Genomic DNA, 27,327 nt, shown 5'->3' with positions numbered 1-27,327 from the left:
GTTGCTCAGGTTGGTCTGGAGCTCTTGGCCTCAAGCAATCCTCCTGCCTTGACCTCACAAAGTGTTGGGATTACAGGCGTGAGCCACCGTGCCCGGCCCATTTTCATTAATTTGATGAAAGATCTTTAATCTTTAAAGATCTTTGAGATTATTAATGCGATCACTCCTACAAAGTTCCTTTGGCTGCATCAGGCAAAATATTCATGAGCTCTGGAGATTGGGACGTGGATGTCTTTGCGGGATTGGGGAGTGTCACTCTACCTACCACAGATGGGGCAGTCAGGGAAGGCTTCTCGGAGGAGGTGACTTTTGACTGGAGACCCAAGTGGAATCCACAGACAAGCCCAAGGCTGTTTCTCTCTCCTTCAGGGCCTGGCTGCCTTCCTTGCCCACTGTTTAGTTAAATCTCCCCAGAGCCACTCATACCTTATTGTTGTCTGTCCTCAATGAGGCTGACATCTGGGCGAACCAACCTAACTGATAATCTGAATGGATTCTTAATGGATTCTCTTTTTTTTGTTTGTTTTTTTGAGATGGAGTCTCGCTCTGTCGCCCAGGCTGGAATGCAGTGGCGCAATCTTGGCTCACTGCAACCTCCCAACCTCCACCTCCTGGGTTCAAGCGATTCTCCTGCCTCAGCCTCCCAAGTAGCTGGGACCACAGGTGGATACCACCACTCCTGGCTAATTTTTTGCATTATTATTATTATTTTTAGTAGAGATGGGGTTTCACTATCTTAGCCAGGCTGGTCTTGAACTCCTGACCTTGTGATCCACCTGACTCGGCCTCTCAAAGTGCTGGGATTACAGACGTGAGCCACTGCATCTGCCCCTGAATGGATTCTACTGTCCCACTCCAGGCGGAATCCCTGTCACCCAACCCTGGCATCCCCAGGCCCATGATGTCCCCTGGTCCAGCCCTGACACTATGGGAGTGGGGATTTGTGGTGTCTGTGTCCTTTGGTTTAGGGCTAAGTCCTCGCTGGATCTCATCTGATTGAAGGGAGGAGTCTTCATTTGTTTATATTTTTTTCAGACGGAGTCTTAGTCACTCTGTCGCCCAAGCTGGAGTGCAGTGGCGCGATCTCAGTTCACTGCAACCTCTGCCTCCCGGGTTCAAGCAATTCTCCTGCCTCAGCCTCCTGAGTAGCTGGAATTATAGGCGCCCACCACCACGCCTGGCTAATTTTTTTGTATTTTCAGTTGAGACAGGGTTTCACCATGTTGGCCAGGCTGGTCTTGAACTCCTGACTTCAAGTGATCCACCTGCCTCGGCCTCCCAAAGTGCTGGGATTACAGGCGTGAGCCACCATACCCAGCTGGAGTCTTCATTTCAACTATTTTTTTTTGTTTTTGTGTTGAGATGGAGTCTCACTCTGTTGCCCAGGCTGGAGTGCAGTGGTGCAATCTCAGCTCACTGCAACCTCCGCCTCCCAGGTTCAAGCGACTCTCTTGCCTCAGCCTCCTGAGTAACTGGGATTACGGGCGCGGGCCACCATGCCCACCTAATTTCTGTATTTTTAGTAGAGACCGGGTTTCATCATGTTGGTCAGGCTGGTCTCGAACTCCTGACCTCGTGATCTGCCCGCCTCGGCCTCGGGATTACAGGCGTGAGCCACTGCACCTGGCCTCAACTATGATTTAAAAAACAAAAACAGGCCGGGCGCGGTGGCTCACGCCTGTAATCCCAGCACTTTGGGAGGCCGAGGCGGGCAGATCACGAGGTCAGGATATCAAGACCATCCTGGCTAACACGGTGAAACCCCGTCTCTACTAAAAATACAAAAAAAATTAGCCGGGCGTGATGGCAGGCGCCTGTAGTCCCAGCTACGCGGGAGGCTGAGGCAGGAGAATGGCGTGAACCCCAGGGGGCGGAGCCTGCAGTGAGCCGAGATCGCGCCACTGCACTCCAGCCTGGGTGACAGAGCGAGACTCCGTCTCAAAAAAAAAACAAAAAACAAAAAAAAAACCAAAAAACAAAAACAGAAACAGAAACAAAAAACCAGGGTCTTGCTCTGTTGCCCAGGCATGAAGGCAGTGGTGTGATCACAGCTCACCACAGCCTTAACCTCCTGGACTCAAGTGATCCTCCCACCTCAGCCTCCCGAGTAGTTGGGACTGTGGGCACGCAATATCACACGTGGCTGATTTATTTTATATTAATTTTTTAGAGATGGGGTCTTGCTATGTGGCCTGGGCTGGTCTCGAGCTCCTGGCCCACCTCGGCTTCCCAGTAACTGGGATTACAGGTGCGATCCACTGCGCCCAGCCCAACAACAATTCTTTTCTAATTAAACAATAAAAAATATCTCACAGTGACAATTCAGTCAGCCCTGCACTGTGGTAAAGGAGAGAGTAGGATATCTCTATTTCTCAGCTAGAGAAACTGAGGCTTAAATGGAAAAACCGGTCATCTGAGGTTGCCCCGCAGCTCAGCAGCAGCAAAGCAAGGACTCCCGCCCAGGCTGGGCAGATCCCATCCGCCCTCCAACAGGTGTCCTGGGGCTTAGGGTGGCGAGGACCCAGGTCCTGTCTGGAGGCAGCAGGAAGCCCTTGCTACTTGCCCAGGCTCATCGCGGCAGTGACGGGGAGACTCCAGTCACTCAGTTCCCCATAGTCTGTGAGGTCCTGAGCTGCCACTTGGACATAGTACCTGGCTCGGGGCCTCACAGCCTTGAGGATGAAGGACGTGGCTTCAATGGGCCCCACCTGAGAGAAGAGAGAGAGTCAGGTCACTAGAACGAGAAGATGGAGAGGGGCCACTGTGCACAGAACCACACAACGGAGCCTGCAGTCCTCCCTGCCCGCTGCAGCCTCCAGTCCAGGACTCTGGCCCCAACTGTGCGGCCCCATCCCAAATAGCATCACGGGCTCCTCCCAATCCCGGCCTCTGTCTGTTTGGCCCCCAGAGCCACCTCTCTCACGAATCCTTCCTGGACCACACTAGCCCCTGTGGATGTCTCACCCATGAGGGTCTTTGTTCACCAGGACACCACTGATCCCTATAATCCTCTTCTTTCTCCTCCTCGGGACTAAACCAGGACCTCTGGGATAGGACCCCATACCTCCCTTTACCCCTGGTCCCACTATATTAACCATGCTTTTTCTTTTTTTTTTTTTTTTTTTTTTTTGAGACAGTCTTACTCTGTTGCCCAGGCTGGAGTGCAGTGGGGCAATCTCGGCTTACTGCAACCTCTGCCTCCGGGCTCAGGCAATCCTCTCACGTCAGCCTCCCAGATAGCTGGGATTACAGGCACCCACGCCATGCCTGGCCAATTTTTGTTTGTTTGTTTTTGAGACAGAGTCTCACTCAGTCGCCCAGGCTGGAGAGCAGTGGCGCGATCTCAGCTCACTGCAACCTCCACCTCCCGGGTTCAAGCGATTCTCCTGCCTCAGCCTCCTGAGTAGCTGGGATTACAGGCACGTGCCACTATGCCCGGCTAATTTTTGTATTTTTAGTAGAGATGGGATTCCACCATGTTGGTCAGGCTGTTCTTGAATTCCTTACCTCGTGATCTGCCCGCCTCAGCCTCCCAAAGTGCTGGGATTACAGGCATGAGCCACCACGCCTGGCCAATTTCTGTATTTTTAATAGAGATGGGGTTTCACCTGACCTCAAGTGATCTGCCTGCCTTGGCCTCCTAAAGTGCTGGGATTTCAGGCATGAGCCACTGCACCCAGCCTAACCATGCTTTTTATTTTATTTAATTTATTTAAGTTGGGAGACAGAGTCTGTCTCTGTCACCCAGGCCGGAAGGCAGTGGTGCCAACATGGGTCACTGCAGCCTCAATCTTCCAGGCCCAAGTGATCCTCGCACCTCAGCCTCTTAACTGGGGGTACAGGTGTGTGTCACCACACCCAACTAATGTTTACATTTTTTGTAGAGATGGGAGTCTGACTATGTTACCCAGGCTAGTCTCCAACTGCTGGACTCAAGCAATCCTCCCAACTTGGCCTCTCAAAGTGCTGGGATGACAGGTGTGAGCCACCCTGCCCGGCCAGAAATGTTCACTTTAAAATGGCTAATTCTGGCCAGGTGAAGTCCTCACACCTGTAGTCCCAACGCTTTGGGAGGCCCAGGCAGGCGGATCACCTGAGCTCCGTAGTTTGAGACCAGCCTGGGAAACATGGCAAAATCCCATCTCTACTGAAAATACAAAAATTAGCCGGGCGTGGTGGGCGCCTGTAGTCTCAGCTATTCAGGAGGCTGAGGCAGGAGAATCACTTGAACCTGGGAGGCGGAGGTTGCAGCGAGCCGAGATCGCGCCACTGCACTCCAGCCTGGGTGACAGAGCGAGACCTTGTTCCAATCAATCAATCAATAAAGTCAACAATTCGGTGGCTCATGCCTGTAATCCCAGGACTTTGGGAGTCCGAGGCAGGCAGATCACCTGAGATCAGAAGTTTGTGAGACCAGCCTGGCCAACACGGTGAAACCCCATCTCTACTAAAAATACAAAAATTAGCCGGGCAGTGGCACGTGCCTGTAATCCCAGCTACTCCGGAGGCTGAGGCAGGAGCATCGCTTGAACCTAGGAGGCAGAGTTTGCAGTGAGCCGAGATTGTGCCACTGCCTGGGCAACAGAGCGAGACTGTCTCAGAACAATAACAACAACAACAAAAACGGGTGTGCGACGGCTTGTGCAAGTCCCTGCTTTCCATCCTTTTCGGTAGAGGCCTAGGAATCAGACTGCTGGACTGCTCTTATTCAATGCACCCAGAATCGCAAGCTATGTGCAAGAGCCCAGCACCCCTGCTGGTCTTGGTAGAAACCATTCCCTCTGCCAGGCACCACCCTTTCCGGCCTCCCGCTCATCCTCCTCACCTGGTGGAAGCGCGCAGCTCCCTGACGCTTGTAACGGATCCAGTACTTCAGTGAGAAGATCTCTGGGAGGGGCCAGGACCCGGGAGGCTCCCACTGCACCTGTAGCTGGCGCTCAGCGAGGGGGCTTAGGCGCACCCCTTCTGGAGGGTCGGGCTTGACTGACAGACAAGCAGGAAGCAGGGTCAGGGGACAGTGAATCCAGTCATTCATTCATTCACTCATTCGTTCAACCAACATATTATATATATATTTTGTTTGTTTGTTTGTTTGTTTGTTTTGAAACGGAGTCTCACTCTGTCACCCAGGCTGGAGTACAGTGGTGCAATCTCGGCTCACTGCAACCTCTGCCTCCCAGGTTCAGGCGATTCTCCTGCCTCAGCCTCCCGAGTAGCTGTGAGCCACCATGCCTGGCTCAACCAACAAATATTTATTGAGAAACTGTGTGCCTGGGGCTGCCACAGAGGGGACAAAGCAGTGACCTTAACTGACCTACCCCTGTCCTCGTAGAACTCACAATCCATCAGGGGGGAGGCAGGAAATAAACAAATCCATAGGTCATACAGAATAGGGAAGAAAGCTGGGGTGAGCAGGAATGGCAGTGGCCGCAATTTTTTTGTTTTGTTTTGTTTTGTTTTGTTTTTTGAGATAGAGTCTCGCTCTCTCACCCAGGCTGGAGTGCAGTGGCACAATCTCAGCTCACTGCAACCTCCGCCTCCTGGGTTCAAGTGATTCTTGTGCCTCAGCCCCCTGAGTAGCTGGGATTACAGGCACCTGCCACCATGCCCAGCTAATTCTTGTATTTTTAGTAGAGGCAGGGTTTCACCATGTTGGCCAGGACTGGTCTCAAACTCCTGACCTCAGGTGATCGGCCTGCCTCAGCCTCCCAAAGTGCTGGGATTACAAGTGTGAGCCACTGAGCCTAGCCACGGCTTGCAATTTTTAATAATCTACTCAGGAGAGGCCTCACTGAGGAGGTGATGTATGCACAGAGACCCGAAGGAGGTGAGGGAATAAGTCATGGGGACATTTTGGGGAAGGTGTTCCAGGTAGAGGGCACCGCCCATGCAAGGGCCCTGGGGCAGAACCATTCCTGGCATGTTGGAACATCGAGGAAGCCCATGTGGCTACAACAGAGTGAGCAAGGGGGAGACAGGGAGGAGGGGAGGGCGTGGAGGAGACAGGGCAGGTTGTCCAGGGTTTGGTGGGCAGTAGGAAGGACTTGGCTTTGACCCCAAGGCAGGTGGGAGCCATGGAGGGCTGTAGGCAGAGGGACGGACCCTGACTCAGGTGCTCTCAGGCGCCCTCTGGTGGCTGCTGTGGGAAGGACAGACTGTGGGGGCCAGGGCTCAGGATGGAGGGGACTGGGCTGTCAATGATAGGGGTGCTCCACGTACTGGTAGAGGAGGGGGAAGAAGGGGTCAGATTTTTGCTGAAGTGTGAAGGTGCAGCCGCAGGACTGGAGGACAGGTGGGAGGTGAGGTGGGGGGAGCTGGAAGGAGACGGCAGCCCCGCCCTCGCCCCCACTGCCGCCCCCACTCACTGATGTGCTCCGCTATGAAAGGCACGAAGCTGCTGCTGGAGCCCCAGGGGTGGACGGCGGTGACATTGAGCACGTAGGGAGCCATGGAGAACAGCTGGACATCCGTGATGGTGCAGCTGGTGGACGCTGGCGTCTGCTGCAGGCAGGGCCAGCTGTGGCCCCGGGCAGCCATGCCAAGCCTGCATAGGGCGGGGCTCGCTGAGCTCCTCGGGGAGCGCCTGTGGCCTCAGCACCTCCTGCTGCAAGACCTGACCCGGGACCTCAAGGAGAGGCAGGAACAGGAGGGGGCAGCGGATGGGGATCCTGGGGTGGGGTCCTGGTGGTGGCCGTGCCACTCCCCCAGGGGCGGGGCATGGGCCCCAACATGACGGTGCCCCTGATGGTTCTGGTCGGGGATTACAACCCAAACTAGATGCTAGGGTCCCGGATTCTAAAGGTTTCTGGGATGTCAGCATTCATTCATTCATTCATCCCTTCATTCATCCCTTCATTCATTCATTCATCCCTCCATTCATTCATCTCTTCATTCATTCATTCATTCGTTCATTCATTCATGACAGGGTCTCCCTCTGGTGCCCAGGCTGGAGTGCAGTGGCACGATCCTAACTCATTATAGCCTTGAACTCCTGGCTCAAGGGACCTTCCCTGTCTCAGCCTCCAGAGTGGCTGGGACTACAGGCACACATCACCACTCCTGGCTAATTTAAAATTTTTTTCTACAGACGGGAGTCTCAGTATGTTGCCCAGGCTGGTCTCAAACTTCTGGGCTTAAGTGATCCTCCCACCTCGGCCTTCCAAGTAGCTGGGACTACAGATGTGTGCCACCACATCCAGCTAATTTTTTTTATTTTAAATACAGACAGGACATTGCTATGTTGCCTAGGCTGGTCTCAAACTCCTGGGCTCAAGTGATCCTCCCACCTCAGCCTCCAGAGTAGCTGGGACTACAGGCAAGTACCAACATGCCCAGCTAATTTTCTTTTCCTTTTTCTTTTTTTTTTTTTTTTTTGAGACAGGGTCTCACTCTGTCACCAGGCTGGAGTGCAGTGGCGCGATCTTGGCTCACTGCAACGTCCACCTCCTGGGTCAAGCGATTCTCCTGTCTCAGCCTCCCGAGTAGCTAGGACTACAGGCACATGCCACCACGCCTGGCAAATTTTTGCATTTTTAGTAGAGACGGGGTTTCACCGTGTTAGCCAGGATGGTCTGGAACTCCTGACCTCGAGATCCGCCCACCTGGGCCTCCCAAAGTGCTGGGATTACAGGCGTGAGCCACTGCGCCTGGCCATGCCCAGCTAATTTAAAAAATTGTTTGTAGAGACAGGGTCTCACTATTTTGCCCAAGCTGGCCTCAAACTCCTGACCTCAAGTGATCCTCCCACATCAGCCTCCCAAAGTACTAGGATTACAGGCATGTGCCACTGTGCCCAACCTAGGAAGTATTATTATTATTTTTTTTGAGATGGAGTCTCGCTCTGTTGCCCAGGCTGGAGTGCAATGGCGCCATCTCAGCTCACTGCAACCTCCACCTCCAGGGTTCAAGCGATTCTCCTGCCTCAGCCTCCAGAGTAGCTGGGAGTACAGGCATGAGCCACTGCACCTGACCAATTTTTAAAATTTTTTGTACAGACAGTGTCTCACTATGTTGCCCAAGCTGGTCTCAAACTCCTGACCTCAAGCAATCCACCCACCTCGGCCTCCCAAAGCGCTGGGTTATAGGCATGCGCCACTGTGCCTGGCCCAGAAAGTATATTTCTATTGGACAGGGCAGCCCTAGAATTCCATAGGCCTGGGGTTCAGGATGTCTGAGTCTCCAGTTTTCCTGACCCCAGGGCTCTCAGGGCCGGAGTCCTGGGCTCTCCAGGAAATCCAGTGTCCCCGAGGCCCCCTTCCAGGCTCTCTGACCTGTACGTGGCAATGAAGGACACGGGGCTGGTGGAGTTTGGAGCAGGCGGCAGGGTCCAGGAGCAATCCACGGCGATTGGGTACCGAGGGGCTCGGCATTGCACCCGGGGCAGTGTCAGAGCTGCTGGGGGCCCTGGAGGAAGACAGAAAGAGTAAGCTTCTGGTTTACCCCCAGACTGTCACAGCACTCGCATGTGCTGGGCTCCTGCCACGTTGCCAGCCAACGCCAGGTACATGGTAGGCGCCTAATAAAGTCTTGCGGAATAAATAGGTACATGGACAAAAGGCATCTGTCATCTTTTATCCCCACCGCAATGCATCTAGGTGAGAACTATTAGCCCATTTTCCAGAGAGGGGGGCTGAGGTTAAGCATCTACAGAGAGGAACTTGGGTAAGAGGGAGAGATTTTACTGTGCTGTCTTTTGTAATTTTTTTTTTTTTTTTTTTTTTTTTTTGAGAAGGAGTCTTGCTCTTTCGCCCAGGCTGGAGTGCAGTGGCGCGATCTCGGCTCACTGCAAGCTCCGCCTCCCGGGGTTCACGCCATTCTCCTGCCTCAGCCTCCCGAGTAGCTGGGACTACAGATGCCCACCACCACGCCCGGCTAATTTTTTGTATTTTTAGTAGAGACGGGGTTTCACCATGTTAGCCAGGATGGTCTCGATCTCCTGACCTCGTGATCCGCCTGCCTCGGCCTCCCAAAGTGCTGGGATTACAGGCGTGAGGCACTGCGCCCGGCCTTTTTTTTTTTTTTTTTTAAAGAGGGAGTCTCCCTCTGTCGCCTAGGCTGGAGTGCAGTGGCACGATCTCGGCTCACTGCAACCCCCGCTGCCCGGGTTCAAGCGATTCTTAGCCTCCCGAGTAGCTGGGATTACAGGCATAAACGGCCACGCTCAGCTAATTTTTGTATTTTTGGTAGAGAGGGAGTTTCACCATGTTGGCCAGGCTGGTCTCAAACTCCTGACCTCAGGTGATCCACCTGCCTTGGCCTCCCAAAGTGCTGGAATTACAGGCGTGAGCCACCAAACCCAGCCTATAAATTATTATTATTATTATTTTGAGACCAGGTATCCCACTCTGTCACCTAGGCTGGAGTGCAGTGGCACAATCATAGCTCATTGCAGCCTCCAATTCCTGGGCTCAAGCAATCCTCCCACCTCAGCCTCCCAAGTAGCTGGGACTACAGGCACGTGCCACTACATCTAGCTAATTTTTTAATTTTTTGTACAGATTGGTGGGGGCCGGTTTCACTATGTTGCCCAGGCTGGTCTCGAATTCCTGGCCTCACGTGATCCTCATGCCTTGGCCTCCTAAAATGCTGGAATTACAAGCATGAGCCACCATGCCCTGCTGTAACCATTTTGTCTTCAAGGACATGGAAACGTTCTCTAGTGCAAAATGAATGAATGTCGGCCAGGTGCGGTGGCTCACATCTGTAATCCCAGCACTTTGGGAGCCCAAGGCGGGTGGATCACCTGAGGTCAGGAGTTCAAGACTAGCCTGGCCAACATGGTAAAATCCCATCTCTACTAAAAATACAAAAAGTAGCCGGGCATGGTGGCGGACGCCTATAATCCCAGCTACTCGGGAGGCTGAGGGAGGAGAATCTCGCTTGAACCCAGGAGACGGAGTTTGCAGTGAGCTGGGATGGTGCCACTGTACTCCAGCCTGGGCGACAGAGTGAGACTCTGTCTCAAAAAACAAAACTAAAAAGAAACAAAATGAATGACTGTGACTCAAATTCACACCTATGTCTGTGTAACTCTATGGATACCTCTAAGCTGTGACTGCCAGTCCCTATCACCCACAAGGTGACATCCTTCCACCCCCAACGTGGCACTCTGCCTCTCTGTGCCTCAGTTCCTGCATCTGTACAATGGGAGGGTAATCCCATCCCACCAGTGGGCACACAGGAGGCGTGTGAGTTCCCACCCCAGACATGATCTGAGGCCAGTGATCCGAGGCCAGTCCTCGTGTCATGTCTGTCTGCCTGGGCCCCCCAACCCCCCAGGGGCCCCACATACCTTTCCTTCCACTGCAGGGCGGGCAGCTGGCCCAGAGGACAAGGGCCAGGAGAAGCTGCGGGGTCATGGCTGTGGCCAGCTCTGCTCTCAGGAGCGGGGGTGGGAACGTTGTGGGAGACTTGAGAGGGGAGGTGAGGACTTGGGACCTGCCCAGGGGAAAGCCCAGCCCAGGGTCAAGGCCCGCCCCCTCCCCGACTTCCTTCAGGTCTGACTCACTGGTGGGGCTCGTGGGGCTGCTAGGGAGATGAATTAGGGTGTGGAGGAGCCCCAGCCCCCTGGGGAGCACAGGCCACCCCTGCTCGGAAGGCCCCGAGAGTGGGGGCAGGGGGAGGAGGCTGTGAAAGGGAGAAGTGGAGACCTGCTGGCTTTTCCCAGCACAGCATGTCCTGCTGGCCTTCCTTCCGCTGCCCTGAAACGGGGGAAACCCCAGGCAGGCAGGGGCTCGGGGACATGGAGGGAGACAGAGGCAGAGATGGGGCAGAGAGGCCGAGAGACAGAGAAGACAGAAGGAGGATACAGAGAGACAGGGAGATGACAGAGACAGAGACACAGATGAGAGGGGCAGAGAGACGAGAGGAGGAGGACACAGAGACAGAGACACACGGAGATGACAGAGACAGAGACACAGAGAGACAGAGAGATGAGAGGGGCAGAGAGACAGAGATGAGAGGAGGAGGACACAGAGATAGAGAGACAGGGAGATGACAGAGACAGACACAGAGAGAGACACAGATGAGAGAGGCAGAGACACAGAGAGAGACAGAGAGATGAGGGGGCAGAGAGAGACGAGAGGAGGAGGACACAGAGATAGAGGGATACAGAGACAGGGAGATGACAGAGACAGAGACACAGAGAGAGACACAGATGAGAGAGGCAGAAGAGAGGAGGAGGACACAGAGATAGAGGGATAGAAAGAAAGGGAGATGACAGACAGAGATAGGGGATGACAGAGACAGAGACACAGAGAGAGACAGAGAGATGAGGGGGCAGAGAGACAGAGATGAGAGGAGGAGGACACAGAGATAGAGAGACAGGGAGATGACAGAGAAGAGACACAGAGAGACAGGGGGATGAGAGAGACAGAGACACAGAGATGAGAGAGGCAGAGAGACAGACATGAGAGGAGGAGGACACAGAGACAGAGAGAGACAGGGAGATGATGGAAACAGAGAAAGAGACACACAGAGAGCAGACAGAAGAAGAGATACAGAGGGACAGAGATAAGAGAGGAAGACAGAGAGACACAGATGGGAAGATGAGAGACAGAGACAGAGAGACACAGAGAGACAGACATGAGACAGTAGGATAGACAGAGATAGAGAGATGGTGGGGCGCGGTGGCTCACACTTGTAATCCCAGCACCTTGGGAGGCCGAGGCGGATGGATCACCTGAAGTTGGGAGTTCGAGACCAGCCTGACCAACATGGTGAAACCCTGTCTCTACTAAAAATACAAAAATTAGCTGGGCGTGGTGGCGGGCACCTGTAATCCCAGCTACTCCAGAGGCTGAGGAGTAGAATCACTTAAACCCAGGAGGCAGAGGTTGCAGTGAACCAAGATCACACCACTGCACTCCAGCCTGGGTGACAGAGTGAGACTCTGTCTCAAAAAGAACAACAACGGCCGGGCGCGGTGGCTCACGCTTGTAATCCCAGCACTTTGGGAGGCCGAGGCGGGCGGATCACGAGGTCAGGAGATCGAGACCACGGTGAAACCCCGTCTCTACTAAAAAATACAAAAAATTAGCCGGGCGCGGTGGCGGGCGCCTGTAGTCCCAGCTACTCAGAGGCTGAGGCAGGAGAATGGCGTGAACCCGGGAGGCGGAGCTTGCAGTGAGCCGAGATTGCGCCACTGCACTCCAGCCTGGGCGACAGAGCGAGACTCTGTCTCAAAAAAAAAAAAAAAAAAAAAAAAAAAAGAACAACAACAACAACAAAAAGACTGATGGGGAGATGACAGAGACAGAGAAAGAGAGACAAAAGAGAGACAGAAACAAGACAGGAAGACAGAAATAGAGATATGGGGAGATGAGAGACACAGAGAGACAGAGAGATAAGAGAAGAAGACAGAGGGCCGGGTGCAGTGGCTCATGCCTCTAATCCCAGCACTTTGGGCTGCCGAGGTGGGCGAGTCACAAGGTCAGAAGTTTGAGACCAGCCTGGCCAATATGGTGAAACCCCCGTCTCTACTAAAAATACAAAAATTAGCAGGGCGTGGCGGTGCGCACCTGTAATCCCAGCTACTTGGGATGCTGAGGCGGGAGAATCACTTGAACCTGGGAGGCGGAGGTTGCAGTAAGTGGAGGTTGCAGTGAGTCGAGGTCACAACACTGCACTCCAGCCTGGGAGATAGAGTGAGACTCTGTGTCAAAAAAAAAAAAAAAGCCAGATGTGGTGGCTCATGCCTGCAATCCCAACACTTTGGGAGGCCAAGATGGGTGGATCACCTGAGGTCAGGAGTCGAGACCAGCCTGACCAACATGGTGAAACCCCGTCTCTACTAAAAATACAAAAATTAGCTGGGCGTGTTGGCACGTGCCTGTAATCCCAGCTATTCCAGAGGCTGAGGAAGGAGAATTGCTTGAACCCCGGAGGCGGAGGTTGCAGTGAGCTGAGATCGCGCCACTGCACTCTAGTCTGGGCAACAAGATCGAAACTCTGTCTCAAAAAAAAGAAAAGACAGAGACATGGAGAGGAGAGACAGAGAGAGACACAGGAGCACAGGCCTGGAGAGGTAGCTGCCACCGCAGATATCCCAGCGATCGGGATGCCCAGGAACAAGGAAACCCCCAGGGGCAGGCTGGACAGGCTCGGGGATCCCCGCTCCCACTCCCACCTCCCCTCTGCTGAAAAACGCCAAGAAACCCATGGGGATTTCAGGGGAGTTGCCAAGGGGCAGGGAGAGACTGGGGGCAGGGGGCTCCCACCATGGCCAGCCTTAGGACTTAATAAAGTGTCTGTCTTTCCTTTTTTTTTTTTTTTTAATCTTGTCACCCAGGCTGGAGTACAACAGCCTCTAACTGCTGGGCTCAAGCAATCCTCCCTCCTCAGCCTCCTGAGTAGCTGGGACCACAGGTGTGTGCCACCATGCCCAGCTAATTTTTGTATTTTTGATAGAGATGGGGTTTCCCTATGTTGCCCAGGCTGGTCTTCAACTCCTGGGCTCAAGTGATCCTCCCACCTTGGTCTCCCCAAGTGCTGGGATGACAGACATGAGCCACCGCACCTGGCCAATCCTGCCTTTCACATTTCCATACTTACTTCATCATACACTTTTTTTGCACCCATTTTGCCTTTTTGAAATATTGCATTAAGATGGAGTTTATCCAAAGGCTGGGCACAGTGGCTCATGCCTGTATTCCCAGCACTTTGGGAGGCTGAGGTGGGTGGATCACCTGAAGTCAGGAGTTCAAGACCAGCCTGGCCAACATGGTGGAACCCCGTCTCTACTAAAAACACATAAATGACCCGGGCGTGGTGGCACGTGCCTTGTAATCCTAGTTACTCGGGAGGCTGAGGCAGGAGAACCACCTGAACCCAGGAGGCAGAGGTTGTAGTGAGTCGAGATTACTCCTCTGCAATCCAGCCTGGGTGACAGAGGGAGACTCCACATAAAAAAAAAAATAAAAGAGGCCGGGTGCGGTGGCTCACGCCTGTAATCCCAGCACTTTGGGAGGCCAAGGCGGGAGGATCACGAGGTCAGGAAATTGAGACCATCCTGGCTAACACAGTGAAACCCCGTCTCTATTAAAAATATAAAAAATTAGCCGGGCGTGGTGGCGGGCGTCTGTAGTCCCAGCTACTTGGGAGGCTGAGGCAGGAGAATGGCGTGAACCCAGGAGGCAGAGGTTGTAGTGAGCCGAGATCGTGCCACTGCACTCCAGCCTGGGCGGCAGAGCGAGACTCCGTCTCAAAAGAAAAGAAAGATAAAAGATGGGGTTTATCCTGATGGCTGATTTGTGGCGTGGGGTAGGTGGGGAGGGGTATGAGTGCTTCCTTTTCTGGGCCACCCCCTCCCCTCCCTGCAGTGCAAGCCCAGCAAGCAGACGGCACGCGTGGGTCCTGTGCACAGAATGCCTTTATTCCCGGGCTGGCATCTGGATGTGGAGGACACAGGGACTCACAGATTCTCCAGTGGTGGGGGAGGGGCAGTCATGCCCCGGGTCCAGACTGACCAGTGTGTGTGTGCAGAGACCAGGTGGGGTGATGCAGCCAGCTGGGGATGGTCGGGCAGGGACCCAGGCTGGTCTCCAAGTGCATGGGCCTGGATGGGGCCAAGTAAAGCCGGTCTGCAAGGGGCCTGCAGGGTGGGTGAGGTCCCTGCGTGGGTGTGGTAAGTGTAGCCACTGGGCCTGGCCTTTCTCAGCGGCCCTGAGCCTGGAGTCTCTGCATCTGCAGAATCTGGCTGAGAATCCGCTGCACATCTTCATCCATCTGGCCCTAGGGTCGGGAGAGTAGAGGGAGACCCTGAGTGTACCCCCAACGGCTGCCCCAGGTCCCTCCGCCACTCCCATAGACCAAGCCAGCCAGGAGGGAAATGCGCACAGGTGGGCTCCCACACGTCACGAACCTCTCCCCAGGACCAGCCTCCCACTCTACAGAAGGGGAAACTGAGGCCCAGAGAGCAACCGTGGCATGCCCAAAGCCACCGGGCACCCGGGAGCTGAGCCACTCACCTGAATGGCGTATAGGAGGTGGCTTCTGTACAAAGCCACCACGCTGGAGTGGTCCCTGGCAGCTTCCTGTGGGCACGAGGGAGGGGCACTCAGAAGAGCAGGACCACCTCCCCCCCGAGCAAAACACACCAAAAAGCACCCTTTGCACCCCAAGCCTGTATGTTGATGGCCAACTGCTAAAATATGAAAATATGGCCGGGCACAGTGGCACACATTTGTAATCCCAGCACTTTGGGAGGCCGAGGCGGGTGGCTCACTTGAGGTCAGGGGTTCAAGACCAGCCTGGACCAATGTGATGAAATCCCGTCTCTACTAAAAATACAAAAATTGGCCGGGCACGGTGGCTCATGCCTGTAATCCCAGCACTCTGGGAGGCTGAGGCAGGTGGATCATGAGGTCAAGAGATCAAGACCATCCTGGCTAACATGGTGAAACCCTGTCTTTACTAAAAGCACAAAAAATTAGCCTGGCATGGTGGCACGTGCCTGTAGTCCCAGCTACTCAGGAGGCTGAGGCAGGAGAATCGCTGGAACCCGGGAGACGGAGGCTGCAGTGAGCCGAGATCATGCCACTGCACTCCAGCCTGAGCGACAAAGTGAGACTCTGTCTCAAAAAAACAAAAAATTTCCCAGGCAAGGTGGCTCACATCTGTAGTCCCAGATAGTCAGGAGGCTGAGGCAGGAGAATCACTTGAACCTGGAACCGGGAGGCAGAGGTTGCAGTGAGCCAAGGTTGTGTCACTGCACTCCAGCCTGGGTGACAGAGTGAGACTGGCTCAAAAAAATATATATACATATATATATATGTATGGCCAGGCACTTTGGGAGGCTGATGTGGAGAACTGCTTGAGGCCAGGAGTTTGAGGCTGCTCAGTGAGCTATGATTGCACCACTGCACTCCAGCCTAATAGAGCAAGATCCTATGTCCAAAAAAAAGGCGGGGGCGGCCAGGAGCAGTGGCTCATGCCTGTAATCCCAGCATTTTGGGAGGCCCGTGTGAGCCCAGGAGTTCAAGACCAGCCTTGCCAACATGGCGAAACTCCATCTCTACTAAAAATACAAAAATTAGCTGGGTGTGGTGGTGCGTGCCTGCAATTCCGGCTATGCAGGATGCTAAGGCATGAAAATTGCTTAAACCTAGAAGGCAGAGGCTGCAGTGAGCCGAGCCTGTGCCACTGCACTCCAGCCTGGGCGATGGAGTGAGACCCTGTCTCAAAAAAAATAAAGGAAATATTTCCTGGCCATGCTGTGCATGTGATGTGGACCCCACCTGCCTACCCCAGTCCCTCTCCTGGGATTCCCACCTGCGCTGTGCTGATTGGTAAATATTTGGACTCCTCCACCCTGATGGTCTCCTGGCCCCTGCCCAGCCTAGCCCTTACCTGCAGCTGCTGCTGTAAATCCTTCACCTGGTCACGGAGGGCCTCCACCTCAGGGGTGGCCAGGGTGGCCGGCTGCTCCTTCAAGGCCTCCTTAAGATTGAAGACTTCTTTGGAGAGTTCTGTGATCTGGGGGTGCGGGTGCTGTCAGCGATCACTCTAAGGTGATCTGGCCCACAGCCTGTTTTAATTTTATTTATTTATTTATATTTTAGATGCTTATGGTTACCAACGCGACCTGTTTTTATACAACCCACAAGCTAAGGTTGGTTTTCATATTTTTTTGTTTTTGTTTTTGTCTGTTTTTTTTTTGAGACAGAGTCTCGCTCTGTTGCCCAGGCTGGAGTGCAGTGGTGTGATCTCAGCTCACTACAACTTCCTCCTCCCAGGTTCAAGCAATTCTCCTGCCTCAGCCTCCTCAGTAGCTGGGACTACAGGTGCCCATCACCACGTCTGGCTAATGTTTATATTTTTAGCAGAGACGGGGTTTCGCCACGTTGGCCAGGCTGGTCTCAAGCTCCTGACTTCAGGTGATCCACTTGCCTCGGCTTCCCAAAGTGCTGGGATTACAGGCATGAGCCACCGCACCCGGCCAACAGATCTTAACTTAGTAGTTGCTGTGATCCTGCACAAAGATTAAGTTTAAACTGTGCCTGGTCAACAGTAGGCACTCAATAAATGCTGGGCCTTATTATTACTATAGATCGGGGGGTTCTCAACTTGAGGCAATTCTGCCCCCCAAGGGGACACTGGGTGTTGTGTGAGGACATCTGTGGTTGTCACCACTTGGAGGAGCTCTTGGCATGGAGTGGGTGGAGGTCAGGGACGCTGCTCAGTCCCCTGCAACGCCCAGGACGGCCCCAGCCCAGGAAATGATCCTGCCCTGGTGTCCACAGTGTGCAAGAGAAGAAACCAGGCTATAGATAAACCATCATCCTAACTGCAATTTTGCCCTCCCATTACAGAGGGGAAACTGAAGCTCAGAGAGGTGAAGTGTCTGGTCTAAGGTCCCACAGTGAGTCGAGGCTGGGTCATACTTTATGCTGAAGCGCCTGGGACTCTGGGTGTCTCGTCTCCTGTCCAGTGACATGTTGCATGACTTTGAGCCACTCACTTCATCTCTTAAAGCTTCGGTTTGCTTATCTGGAAAATGGGGACAAAAATACTTTCTGAAACCAAGTGCGGTGGCTCACGCCTGTCATCCTACCACTTTGGGAGGCCGAGGCAGACAGATTGCTTGAGCTCAAGAGTTTGAGACCAACCTGGGCAATATGGCGAAAGCCCGTCTCTTACCAAAAAACAAAAAACAAAAAAAACAGGGCAGGCATGGTGGCTCACGTCTGTAATCCCAGCACTTTGGGAGGCTGAATCACCTGAGGTCGGGAGTTCGAGACCAGCCTGGCCAACATGGTGAAACCCTATCTCTACTAAAAATACAAAAATTAGCCGGGTGTGGTGGCGGGTGCCTGTAGTCCCAGATACTCGGGAGGCTGAGGCAGGAGAATCTCTTGAACCCGGGAGGTGAGGTTGCAGTGAGCCGAAATCGTGCCACTGTACTTCAGCCTGAGCGACAGAGTGACTTTCTCTCAAAAAAAAAAAAAAAAAGAAAGAAAGAAAAAAATTAGCCATGCATGGTTGGCACGGACCTGTAGTCCTGGCTACTCAGGAGGCTGAGGCAGGAAGATGGCTTGAACCCAGGAGGTGGAGGCTGCAATGAGCTGAGATTGCGCCACTGTACTCCAGCCTGGGTGACAAAGTGAGACCCTGTCAAAAAAAAAAAGCTTTCTGGCTTTTAGGGTTGCAGGAAGATTAAAAATGGTAATGTGTGAGGCCAGGCGCGGTGGCTCACGCCTGTAATCCCAGCACTCTGGGAGGCCGAGGCAGGCGGATCACGAGGTCAGGAGATCGAGATCATCCTGGCTAACACGGTGAAACCCCGTCTCTGCTAAAAATACAAAAAAATAGCCAGGTGTGGTGGCAGGTGCCTGTAGTCCCAGCTACTCAGGAGGCTGAGGCAGGACAATGGCATGAACCCAGGAGGCAGAGTTTGCAGTGAGCCGAGATCACGCCACTGCACTCCAATCTGGGCGACAGAGCAAGACTCTGCCTCAAAAAAAAAACAAAACAACAATAAAAAAAGGTAATGTGTGAAAAATTCCCAGTCTAACACCTGGAGGCTGTTGTTATCATCGTTAGTATTGTTTAGGAACAAAAAGTGGGAAAGTGGGTACAAACCCAGCTGAAAGACTGCATGGCTGTGTGACCTTGGGCAAGTGACTTCACCTCTCTGTGCTTACGTTTCCTCAAATGGTGATAATAAAAGCCCCTATCCTGTGAGAACTGGATGTGATTAAATGCATCAAGTCCACAGGGCCTGGCATGCAGTAAGCACTCAATAAATGTAACTGTGGAGACAGACGCAGTGGCTCACGCCTATAACCCCAGCCCTTTTGGGGGCTGAGGCAGGCGGGTCACTTGAGCTCAAGAGTTCGAGACCAGCCTGGCCAACATGATGAAACCCCATCTCTACTAAAAATATAAAAAATTAGCTGGGTGTGGTGGTGCGTGCCTGTAATCCCAGCTGCTTGGGAGGCTGAGGCAGGAGAATTGCTTGAACCCAGAGGTTGCAGTGAGCCGAGAGCATGCCACTGCACTCCAGCCTGAGTGACACAGCGAAAGTCCGTCTCAAATATAAAAATAAAATAAATGTAACTGTAGTTATAATTAGTACCTGGAACAGAAGCCTGTGTGTATCTGACTTGTCAGAGGCTGTAACCAGGTCCCCTTCCGTTTCTGAGCCTCAGTTTCCCTTCTGGAAAATGGGTTGACTTTCCAAGGCCCTTGCAGTGGGGACCTTCGTAGATTGCCCCCAACCTTTGTTGAGTGGATGCCTCCCTGACTGAGTGTGGGAGAGGGGGCACCCACCTTCTTGTCCTTCTCCTTGGCCTTGTCCAGAGCCTCCTGGGCCCGGCTCTGGGCCTGGCGAGCCCTTTCCGCCTCGGTCCGTAGCCCCCGTAGCTGCTGCTCTGCTGTGGCCAGCTGTGCCTCGGCTGCATGTCGCTCACTCTTCATGAACAGGGCCTCACGCTGCACCTGTGGCCCAAGCCCACGCATGACTCTCAGGACACTAAGACTTCAATGATGCTAGACCCCAGAATTCATATACCCCTTCTACTTTGTTCTTTTCTTTTTGGATTTTTTATTAAGACAGGGTCTTGCTCTGTTGCTCCAGAGCTGCACTGCTGGCTGGAATGTGGTGGTGCGATCATGGCTCACTGTAGCCTCAATCTTTCAGGCTTAAGTGATCCTCCCACCTTGGCCTTCCAAGTAGCTGGGACCACAGGTGCCACCATGCCCAGCTACTGTTTTCTTGTTTTGTTTTGTTTTGTTTTTGAGACAGAGTCTTGCTCTGTCGCCTAGGCTGGAGTGCAGTGGTGTAATCTCGGCTCACTGCAACCTCCGCTTCCCGGGTTCAAGTGATTCTCCTGCCTCAGCCTCCCCAGTAGCTGGGATTACAGGCACGTGCCACAATGCCAACCTAATTTTTGTATTTTTAGTAGAGACGGGGTTTCACGATGTTGTCCAGGCTGGTCTCGAACTCCTGACCTCAGGTGATCCACTCACCTTGGCCTCCCAAAGTGCTGAGATTACAGGCGTGAGCCACGGTGCCCGGCCATGAGCTCAGGTATTTGAGACCAGCGTGGGCAACATGGCAAAACCCTGTCTTTACAAAAATTAAAAAGTTAGACGAGCATAGTGGTGCACACCTGTGGTACCAGCTACTTGGGAGGCTGAGGTGGGAGGATTACTTGAGCCCAGGAGGTGGAGGTTGCAGTGAGTTATGATTGTACCACTGCACTCCAGCCTGGGTGACTGGGTGACTTTTCAGACAGACCAGACCCTGTCTGAAAAAATAAGAAAGGAAAGGAAGGGAAGGGTAAGGGGAAGGGGGAAGGGAAGGGGGGTGAAGAAAGAAAGAAGGAAAGAAAGAAAGAAAAAGAAAGAAAGAAAGAAAGGAAGAAAGGAAGGAAGGAAAGAAAGGAGAGAGGAAGGAGAAAGGAAAGAAGGAAGAAAAGAAAGAAAGAAAGAAAGAAAGAAAGAAAGAAAGAAAGAAAGAAAGAAAGAAAGAAAGAAAAAAGAAAAGAAAGAAAGAGAGAAAAGACAAGTGGAAAATTCCAAGAGGTCAGGATGGCTGCAGGGTCAAATGTCTGTTCAAGGCCAGGCGCGGAGGCTGATGCCCATAATTCCAGCACTTTGAGAGGCTGAGGTGGGTGGATCACTTGAGGTCAGGAGTTCAAGACCAGCCTGGCCAACACGGTGAAATCCCATCTCTACTAAAAATACAAAAGTTAGCTGGGTGTGGGGGCAGGTGCCTGTAGTTCCAGCTACTCGGGAGGCTGAGGCAGGAGAATCACTTGAACCCGGGAAGAGGAGGTTGCAGTGAGCTGAGATCACACCACTACACTCCAGCCTGGGCAACACGAGTGAAACTCCGTCTCAAAAATAAATGAATAAATAAAAAAAATAAAGTAGGTCTGTTCAAGTAAAACTGATGCGGTCAAAACACCTCAAGGCTGTCGGGTTAAAACAGGCCGCCACATGGCCGATAGGGGTGGGGCCCGGGTGGTGACCAGCCCTGCTCACCTGGAAGACCTCTGCGCTGGTCTTCTCATGCCGCCGTCCCAGCTCCTCCAGCTGCCCCTCCAGCTGGGCCACGTTGGCCTGCAGGGTGCCCACGATGCGTTCGTGCTCCGAGAGCGCCACGCTGCACACACGCTCCCGCTCCAGCTCTGCGCGCAGCCGGGCGGCCTCCTTGCCCGTGGCCACCACCTCCTGCTCCAGACTGGCCGCCCGGCCCCGCAGCTCCAGGGCCTCCTCCTGCAACCGGCGGTGCTCAGAGGCCGGCACCACGGACTGGCGGAGGGCCTCGGAGGCCTCCCGCAGCTCGGCCAGGCCCTGCCGCGCCTCCTCGCAGGCCTCAGCCAGCTCAGCCACTCGGGCCTCAGCGGCGTCCCGTGCCCGGCCCAGTTCCGCGGCCGCCGTGCGCTGCTGCTCCCCCGTGGCCCTGGCCGTGGCCAGCTGCTCCCGCAGAACCTCCAGCTCCCGGCTCTGCTCCAGCCGCGCCTCCTCCCGCTGGGCCAGCTCGGCCCGCAGGCCCCGGGCCTCCTCCTCGGCCAGCAGCCGGCTGGCCCGAGCCTCATCCAGGCAGGCCGAGGCCGCCTCCAGCTCCCGCAGGCGGGAGTCTCGGTCTCGGAGGTCCTCCCGGGCCTGCTGCAGGGCCGCCCGCAGCTGTGTGGTGTCACCGCCACCGCCCCCACTGGGCCCGCTGCCCTCGGCCTCGCGGACACGCTCTCGCAGCCGGCCCGCCTCGGCCTCCGCGGCCTCGCACTTCCCCAGGGCCGCCTCCAGCTCCGCAGCTGCCTCCCGCTCCCGCTGCCGGAGTGCCTCCTCCAAGCCACGGATCCTGGTCTCCAGCTCTACTTGAAGCTTTTCCGAGGCCTCTGCGGCACCAGGATGTAAGACAGGGCCAGCAGAGATCCCCGGGACCGTGGCCTCTACCCCTGGGTTCTCCACACCTGTGGCACTGACTCCTGTGGCCTCCACCCCTGTGGCCCTAGAGCCCGTGGCCTCCATGTTTGTGGTCCCTGTGACTGGGGGCTCTGCTTGCCCAGCACCCACTCCATAGGGCTGCATTTCTGCTTCCTCTGCTTTTGTTTTTGTGGCCTCCACCCCCATGGCCTCCACTCCTGTGGCCTCTGTGTCTGTGGCCTGAGCTCCTGTGGGCTTAGTTTCCATGTTTGCTTCCTCTTCTATGGTCTCAATTTCTCTGACCTCAGCCCCTGTGGGTTTTGTTTCTGTGGCCTTGGCTCCTGTGGCCTCAGCTCCCGTGGCCTCAGCTCCCGTGGCCTTGGCTCCCATGGACATAGCTCCCATAGTCCTGGCTTCCATGGTTTCATCTCCTGCAGCCTCCTCATCTATGGTCTCGGCTCCATTAACTTTGGTTTCTGGAGCCACTGGGCTATTTACCTCCATGTGGGTTGGCCCATTTTTGGTGGCCGTGGCTCCAGCACCCTCACTCTCCCCACAGGCTGCCTCCTCTTCTCTGGGGACCTCTCGTGTCTCCTGCTGCCTCAGGGCCTGCAGGGCCTCAGCGTGCTGCCTGCGCAGCTGGTCAAACTCGGCCCGGAGAGAGTCATAGAGGGCAAGAGGGATGACCTCTGCCGGAGCTTCCACTTCCATCTGTGTCTCGTCCTTCTCAAAGTTCTCCAGGATCTGGGGAGTGGAGTGGGGTCAGGAGTCTGGCGGGAGTTGATGTGACCGTGGGGACACAGGGCAGCCTTGCCACCTTCCCTGCCCACCCTGACCTCAGGGAACCAGCCCTAGGTCCTCAGATCTGTCCCCAGCCTCACTGTCCCTACCTGGACCTTCTCCATCAGTTCCTGGTTCTGTCTGGTGAGCACAGCCACCTGTTCCTGCAGCGAGGCCAGGCGTTCCTGGGCCGACGGGCTGAGCTGCCTGGACAGCAGCGCCTCGGCCCCTGGAGGGTGACACAGAGTCAGGCCCCGGGGGCCTGGGCTACAGGGGGACAGGAGGTGGGGGGCTGGAGTGGTGGATCACGGTCCCCAGGGCAGGCTCAGGCAAGCAGAATTTAAAAAATGGATGAGTACAAACCTCCCTCCCAGCTTCAAACTCCCCCACACCCAGAGGCCCAGGCTCCGTCTCCCAGGGCCCCAGGGGACAAGGCGGCTGGGAGTGCGTGGGGAGGTGGGGGCTTACCTGGAAAGTCAGGCAGCTCACCCTCCTCATCCTGCAGGGTGGTCACATCATAGCTAGTATTCTCCCGCTCGTTCTGGGGGTAGGGAGCAGAGTCCAGCTTGGGGTTCTGCTCTCAGCCCTTGTGTGTCCCCACCAAGACTCCAGTGGGGACTGGGCTGTTCACATATCTGTATGTCTCCCACGAGCACCAGACGGCTGCATTTGGCCCACAAGGATTTAGTGAGCGCCTTCCATGTCCTTTGCCACCCACTCCCTGCGCCACTTTCTTTTTTTTTTTATTTTGGAGCCAGGGTCTTACTCTGTCACCCAGGCTGGAGTGCAGTGGTGCGATCATAGCTCACTGCAGCCTCCAACTTCTGGTCTCAAACAATCCTCCCACCTCAGCCTCCCAAGCAGCTGGGACTACAGGTGTGCAACACCATACTTGGCTAATTTTTAATTTTTTTTTTTTTTTTTTTTTTGCAGAGATGCCGTCTCATCACGTCACCCAGGCTGGTCTCGAACTCCTGGGTTCAAGCAATCCTCCTGCCTCAGCCTCCCAAAGTGTTGGGATGACAGGCATGAGCCACTGTGCCTGGCCCCATTTTTTTTTTTGCCCCCAGGCTGGAGTGCCGTGGCACGATCTTGGCTCACTGTAACCTTCGCCTCCCAGATTCAAGCGATTCTCCTGCCTCAACCTCCAGAGTAGCTGGGATTACAGGCATGTACCACCACGCCTGGCTAATTTTTGTATTTTTAGTAGACACGGGGTTTCACCATGTTGGCCAGGCTGGTCTCGAACTCCTGACCTCAGGTGATCCACCCGCCTTGGCCTCCCAAAGTGCTGGGATTACAAGCGTGAGCCACCGAGCCTGCCCCCATTTTTTAAACTAGTTTGTTTTTGGGGTATTGAGTTGCATTAATTCCTTACATATTTTGGTTATTAACTCCTTATCGGATGCATGGTATATGCCAGCATCCCCCAGCTTCCTGGTCTATGTGCCTCCTGGGTGAGGGGACCTCGGGGCAGGCTGTGGTTACCTGTGGGTGTGTCTGTCTGCATGAGAGTGGATGCGACAGTATCCATTTGGCATGCAAAGAGCTGGCTGGAGGTGTGTGTTTGTGGCCACAGGTGTGGGTGTAGTGTTGTGGGTGTGCCTTGGGGCCCCTCCCTTCCTGTGACTATGTGAGATTACATGCATGACTTTTTGTTTGTTTGTTGATTTGTTTTGAGAGAGAGCTTTGCTCCGTCACCCAGGCTGGAGTGCAGTGGCGCGATCTCAGCTCACTGCAACCCCCGCCTCCTGAGTTCAAGTGATTCTCCTGTCTCAGCCTCCCGAGTAGCTGGGATTACAGGCGTCTGCCACCATACCCGGCTAATTTTTGTATTTTTAGTAGAGATGGGGTTTCCCCATGTTGGCCAGGCTAGTCTCGAACTCCTGACCTCAGGTGATCTACTCGCCTCGGGCTCCCAAAGTGCTGAGATTACAGGCGTGAGCCACCCTGTCCGGCTTCATGCTTGAGTTTTAGTCTGGTGTGCGTGTGGTTGTGTTTTGAATGTGCCTGTGGATCTCTGTGTTTGTATGTACGATTGTCTATATGTATACATGTTTGCATAATTGTGTGTTTTCAGAAATACTGGCGGGGCTTGGTGGCTTATGCCTGTAATCCTCGCACTTTGGGAAGCAGAGATGGGAGGATTACTTGAGGCCAGGAGTTCGAGACCAGACTGGGCAACATAGTGAGTCCCCATCTCTCCAAAAAGAAAAAAATTAGCCAGGTGTGGTGGCACAGGCCTGTGGTCCCAGCTACTCAGGAGGCTGAGGTGGGAGGACTGCGTGAGGCCGGGGAAGTCAAGGCTGCAGTGAGCCACGATTGTGCCACCGCACTCCAGCCTGGACAATAGAACAAGACCTTGTCTCAAAAAAAAAAAAGAAAAGAAATATCTGTTGCATGTGTATGTATTTGTGGGCGTGTTGTCTGTGTGTGACTGCACGAGACGGGTGCACGTGCAATGCGTGCATGTGTGATGATGTATTCTTGGGCGTGTTTCTTGCGTGTCTGTAAACTGTGTGTTTGTGGATGTGCCTGCTGTTAACCATGCTCCGCCACGTGCATAGAGAGTGGTTACCCATCCCTGCGTGGATGCGTATGCTTACAGAAAAGTCCTTCCTGGGTCTGAGTGTGGTGGCTCATACCTGTAATCCCAGCACGTTGGGAGGCCAAGGCAGGCGGATCACCTGAGGTCAGGAGTTCAAGACCTGGCCAACATGGTGAAACCCCATTTCTACTAAAAATACAAAAATTAGCAGGACGTGGTGGTGTGCGCCTGTAATCCCAGCTACTCAGGAGGCTGTGGTAGGCAGAAGAATCACTTGAACCAGGGAGGCGGAGGTTGCAGTGAGCTGAGATCGCACCACTGCACTCCAGCCTGGGCAACAAGAGTGAAACTCCATCCCCCCAACCCCCCCAAAAATACAAAAATTAGCTGGACATGGTGATGTGCACCTGTAGTCCCAGCTACTTGGAAGGCTGAGGCAGGAGAATCGCTTGAACCCGGGAGGCAGAGGTTGCCATGAACCGATATCACACCATTGCACCCCAGCCTGGGTGACAGAGGAAGACTCTGTCCAAAAAAAAGAAGGAAGGATAGAAGGAAAGAGAGAAGGAAGGAAGGAAGGAAGGAAGGAAGGAAGGAAGGAAGGAAGGAAAAGGAAAGGAAGAAAGAAGGAAGGGAAGGAAGGAAGGAGGAAAGGAAGAAAGAAGGGAAGGAAAACGAAGGAAGGAAGGAAGGGAAGGAGGGAGGGAGGGAAGGAAGGAGAGAAGGAAGAAAAGAAAGGAAGGAAGGAAAGGAAGGAAGAAGGGAGGGAAGGAAGGAAGGAAGGAGAGAAGGAAGGAAGGAAAGGAAGGAAGGAGGGAGGGAAGGAAGGAAGGAGGGAGAAGGGGAAGAAAGGAAGGGCCTTTCTGTGTCTGCGCACATTTGTAAACGTGCATGGGTGAATGTGACTGCGGGATTGTTTGTTTGAGACGGAGTCTCACTCTGTCACCCAGGCTGGAGTGCAGTGGTGCGACCTCAGCTCACTGCAAACTCCGCCTCCCGGGTTCAAGTGATTCTCCTGCCTCAGCCTCGCGAGTAGCTGGGACTACATGCGCGCGCCACCACACTCAGCTAATTTTTGTATTTATAGTAGAGACGGGGTTTCACCATGTTGGCCAGGACAGTCTCGATCTCCTGACCTCGTGATCCTCCCGCCTCGGCCTCCCAAAGTGCTGGGATTACAAGCGTGAGCCCCCGCACCCGGCCGAGACTGTGGGTTTGTGAGTGCATGTGTCTGGTGCGTGTATTTGCACATGTGTGAGGCTGTGCATGCACTGGTGTGACTGTCTTGTCGCTGCTGCAGGAGAGAAGTTCCCCCACCCAGCCCCAGCCCAGCCCTGACTCATCACTGCTCCTACCTCCAGCAGGGACAGCCGGCTCTGCAAACTCTCCACCTCCCGTCCCAGGCTCTCCTTCTCCTCCTGTCTCTCCATCAGCAGCTGCTGTAGCTCTTGCACCTGGGAGCAGCAGTGGAGGCTCAGCTGCCTCTGGGAGGAAAGGCTGGGCAGCAGGAGGGCTGGCTCCTCCCCACCCTCCCACCTACCTGTCTCTCCAGGCTGTGCAGGGAGCTGGCCTCCGGGGACTGACGGGAGAAACAGGGACAGGGGGTTGGATCTGGGCAAGAGGCCTCCCTGCCCCACCTCCTGCTTCGCAGCCTCCATTCCATGCACATTCATGCATTCCACGTGCAACTATTGAGCACCTACTGCATTCTGCCCGCTCACTCATTACTATTTATTGAGTGCCTGCTGTGTACCAGGCACCATTCTGCCTGCTCACTCATTACTAAATATTTATTGAGCACCTGCTGTATGTTGGGCCCCATTTATTCCTATTTATTTATTTATTTATTTATTTTTTGAGACAGAGTCTCACTCTGTCCCCAGGCTGGAGTGCAGTGGTGCGATCTCGGCTCACTGCAAGCTGCGCCTCTTGGGTTCACGCCATCCTCCTGACTCAGCCTCCTGAGTAGCTGGGACTACAGGCGCCCGCCAACAGGCCCAGCTAATTTTTTGTATTTTTAGTAGAGACGGAGTTTCACCGTGTTAGCCAGGATGGTCTCGATCTGCTGACCTCGTGATCCACCCGTCTCAGCCTCCCAAAATACTGGGATTACAGGCATGAGCCAC

At 54.2% G+C, this 27,327-nt stretch overlaps 2 protein-coding genes across 18 annotated transcripts in view; both read right to left on the bottom strand.

Moving 5' to 3' along the window:
- Positions 1 to 2,133: 2,133 nt before the first annotated feature.
- EBI3 (Epstein-Barr virus induced 3) lies at positions 2,134 to 12,641 on the bottom strand. Of its 7 annotated transcripts, none has more exons than XM_063620759.1 (6): positions 12,519 to 12,641; positions 10,292 to 10,437; positions 8,271 to 8,403; positions 6,366 to 6,544; positions 4,826 to 4,983; positions 2,134 to 2,708 (listed from the first exon to the last, which is right to left on the bottom strand). In XM_063620759.1, the coding sequence occupies exons 2-6, from the start codon at positions 10,356 to 10,358 to the stop codon at positions 2,556 to 2,558; spliced, it is 690 nt and encodes a 229-aa protein (XP_063476829.1). In that variant the 5' UTR covers positions 10,359 to 10,437; positions 12,519 to 12,641; the 3' UTR covers positions 2,134 to 2,555. The 7 variants fall into 7 exon arrangements, with proteins under 7 accessions (XP_063476829.1, XP_063476833.1, XP_063476832.1 ...); XM_063620763.1 differs by having other exon boundaries at positions 10,292 to 10,409; positions 12,519 to 12,617; XM_063620762.1 differs by lacking the exon at positions 12,519 to 12,641 and adding an exon at positions 11,681 to 12,093 and having other exon boundaries at positions 10,292 to 10,409.
- Positions 12,642 to 14,350: 1,709 nt separating this feature from the next.
- The window catches only part of ANKRD24 (ankyrin repeat domain 24), a 41,661-nt gene continuing 28,684 nt past the window's right edge, over positions 14,351 to 27,327 (bottom strand). For all 11 annotated transcript variants that reach the window (XM_063620690.1, XM_055250400.2, XM_055250402.2 and 8 more), the window contains 9 exons: positions 26,742 to 26,780; positions 26,557 to 26,655; positions 23,122 to 23,194; positions 22,764 to 22,882; positions 20,989 to 22,617; positions 19,270 to 19,437; positions 16,348 to 16,473; positions 14,967 to 15,032; positions 14,351 to 14,730 (listed from right to left, as the gene is read on the bottom strand). In XM_063620690.1, the coding sequence (XP_063476760.1) occupies positions 14,653 to 14,730; positions 14,967 to 15,032; positions 16,348 to 16,473; positions 19,270 to 19,437; positions 20,989 to 22,617; positions 22,764 to 22,882; positions 23,122 to 23,194; positions 26,557 to 26,655; positions 26,742 to 26,780 (2,397 nt within the window). In that variant the 3' untranslated portion in view covers positions 14,351 to 14,652. The remainder of the gene's footprint in view (positions 14,731 to 14,966; positions 15,033 to 16,347; positions 16,474 to 19,269; positions 19,438 to 20,988; positions 22,618 to 22,763; positions 22,883 to 23,121; positions 23,195 to 26,556; positions 26,656 to 26,741; positions 26,781 to 27,327) is intronic.

This window comes from Symphalangus syndactylus, chromosome 17, assembly GCF_028878055.3.
Source record: "Symphalangus syndactylus isolate Jambi chromosome 17, NHGRI_mSymSyn1-v2.1_pri, whole genome shotgun sequence".
Classification (NCBI taxonomy): Eukaryota; Metazoa; Chordata; class Mammalia; order Primates; family Hylobatidae; genus Symphalangus; species Symphalangus syndactylus.
The sequence above is the reverse complement of the archived record's forward strand: the minus strand, read 5'-3'. Positions and strand labels throughout refer to the sequence as shown.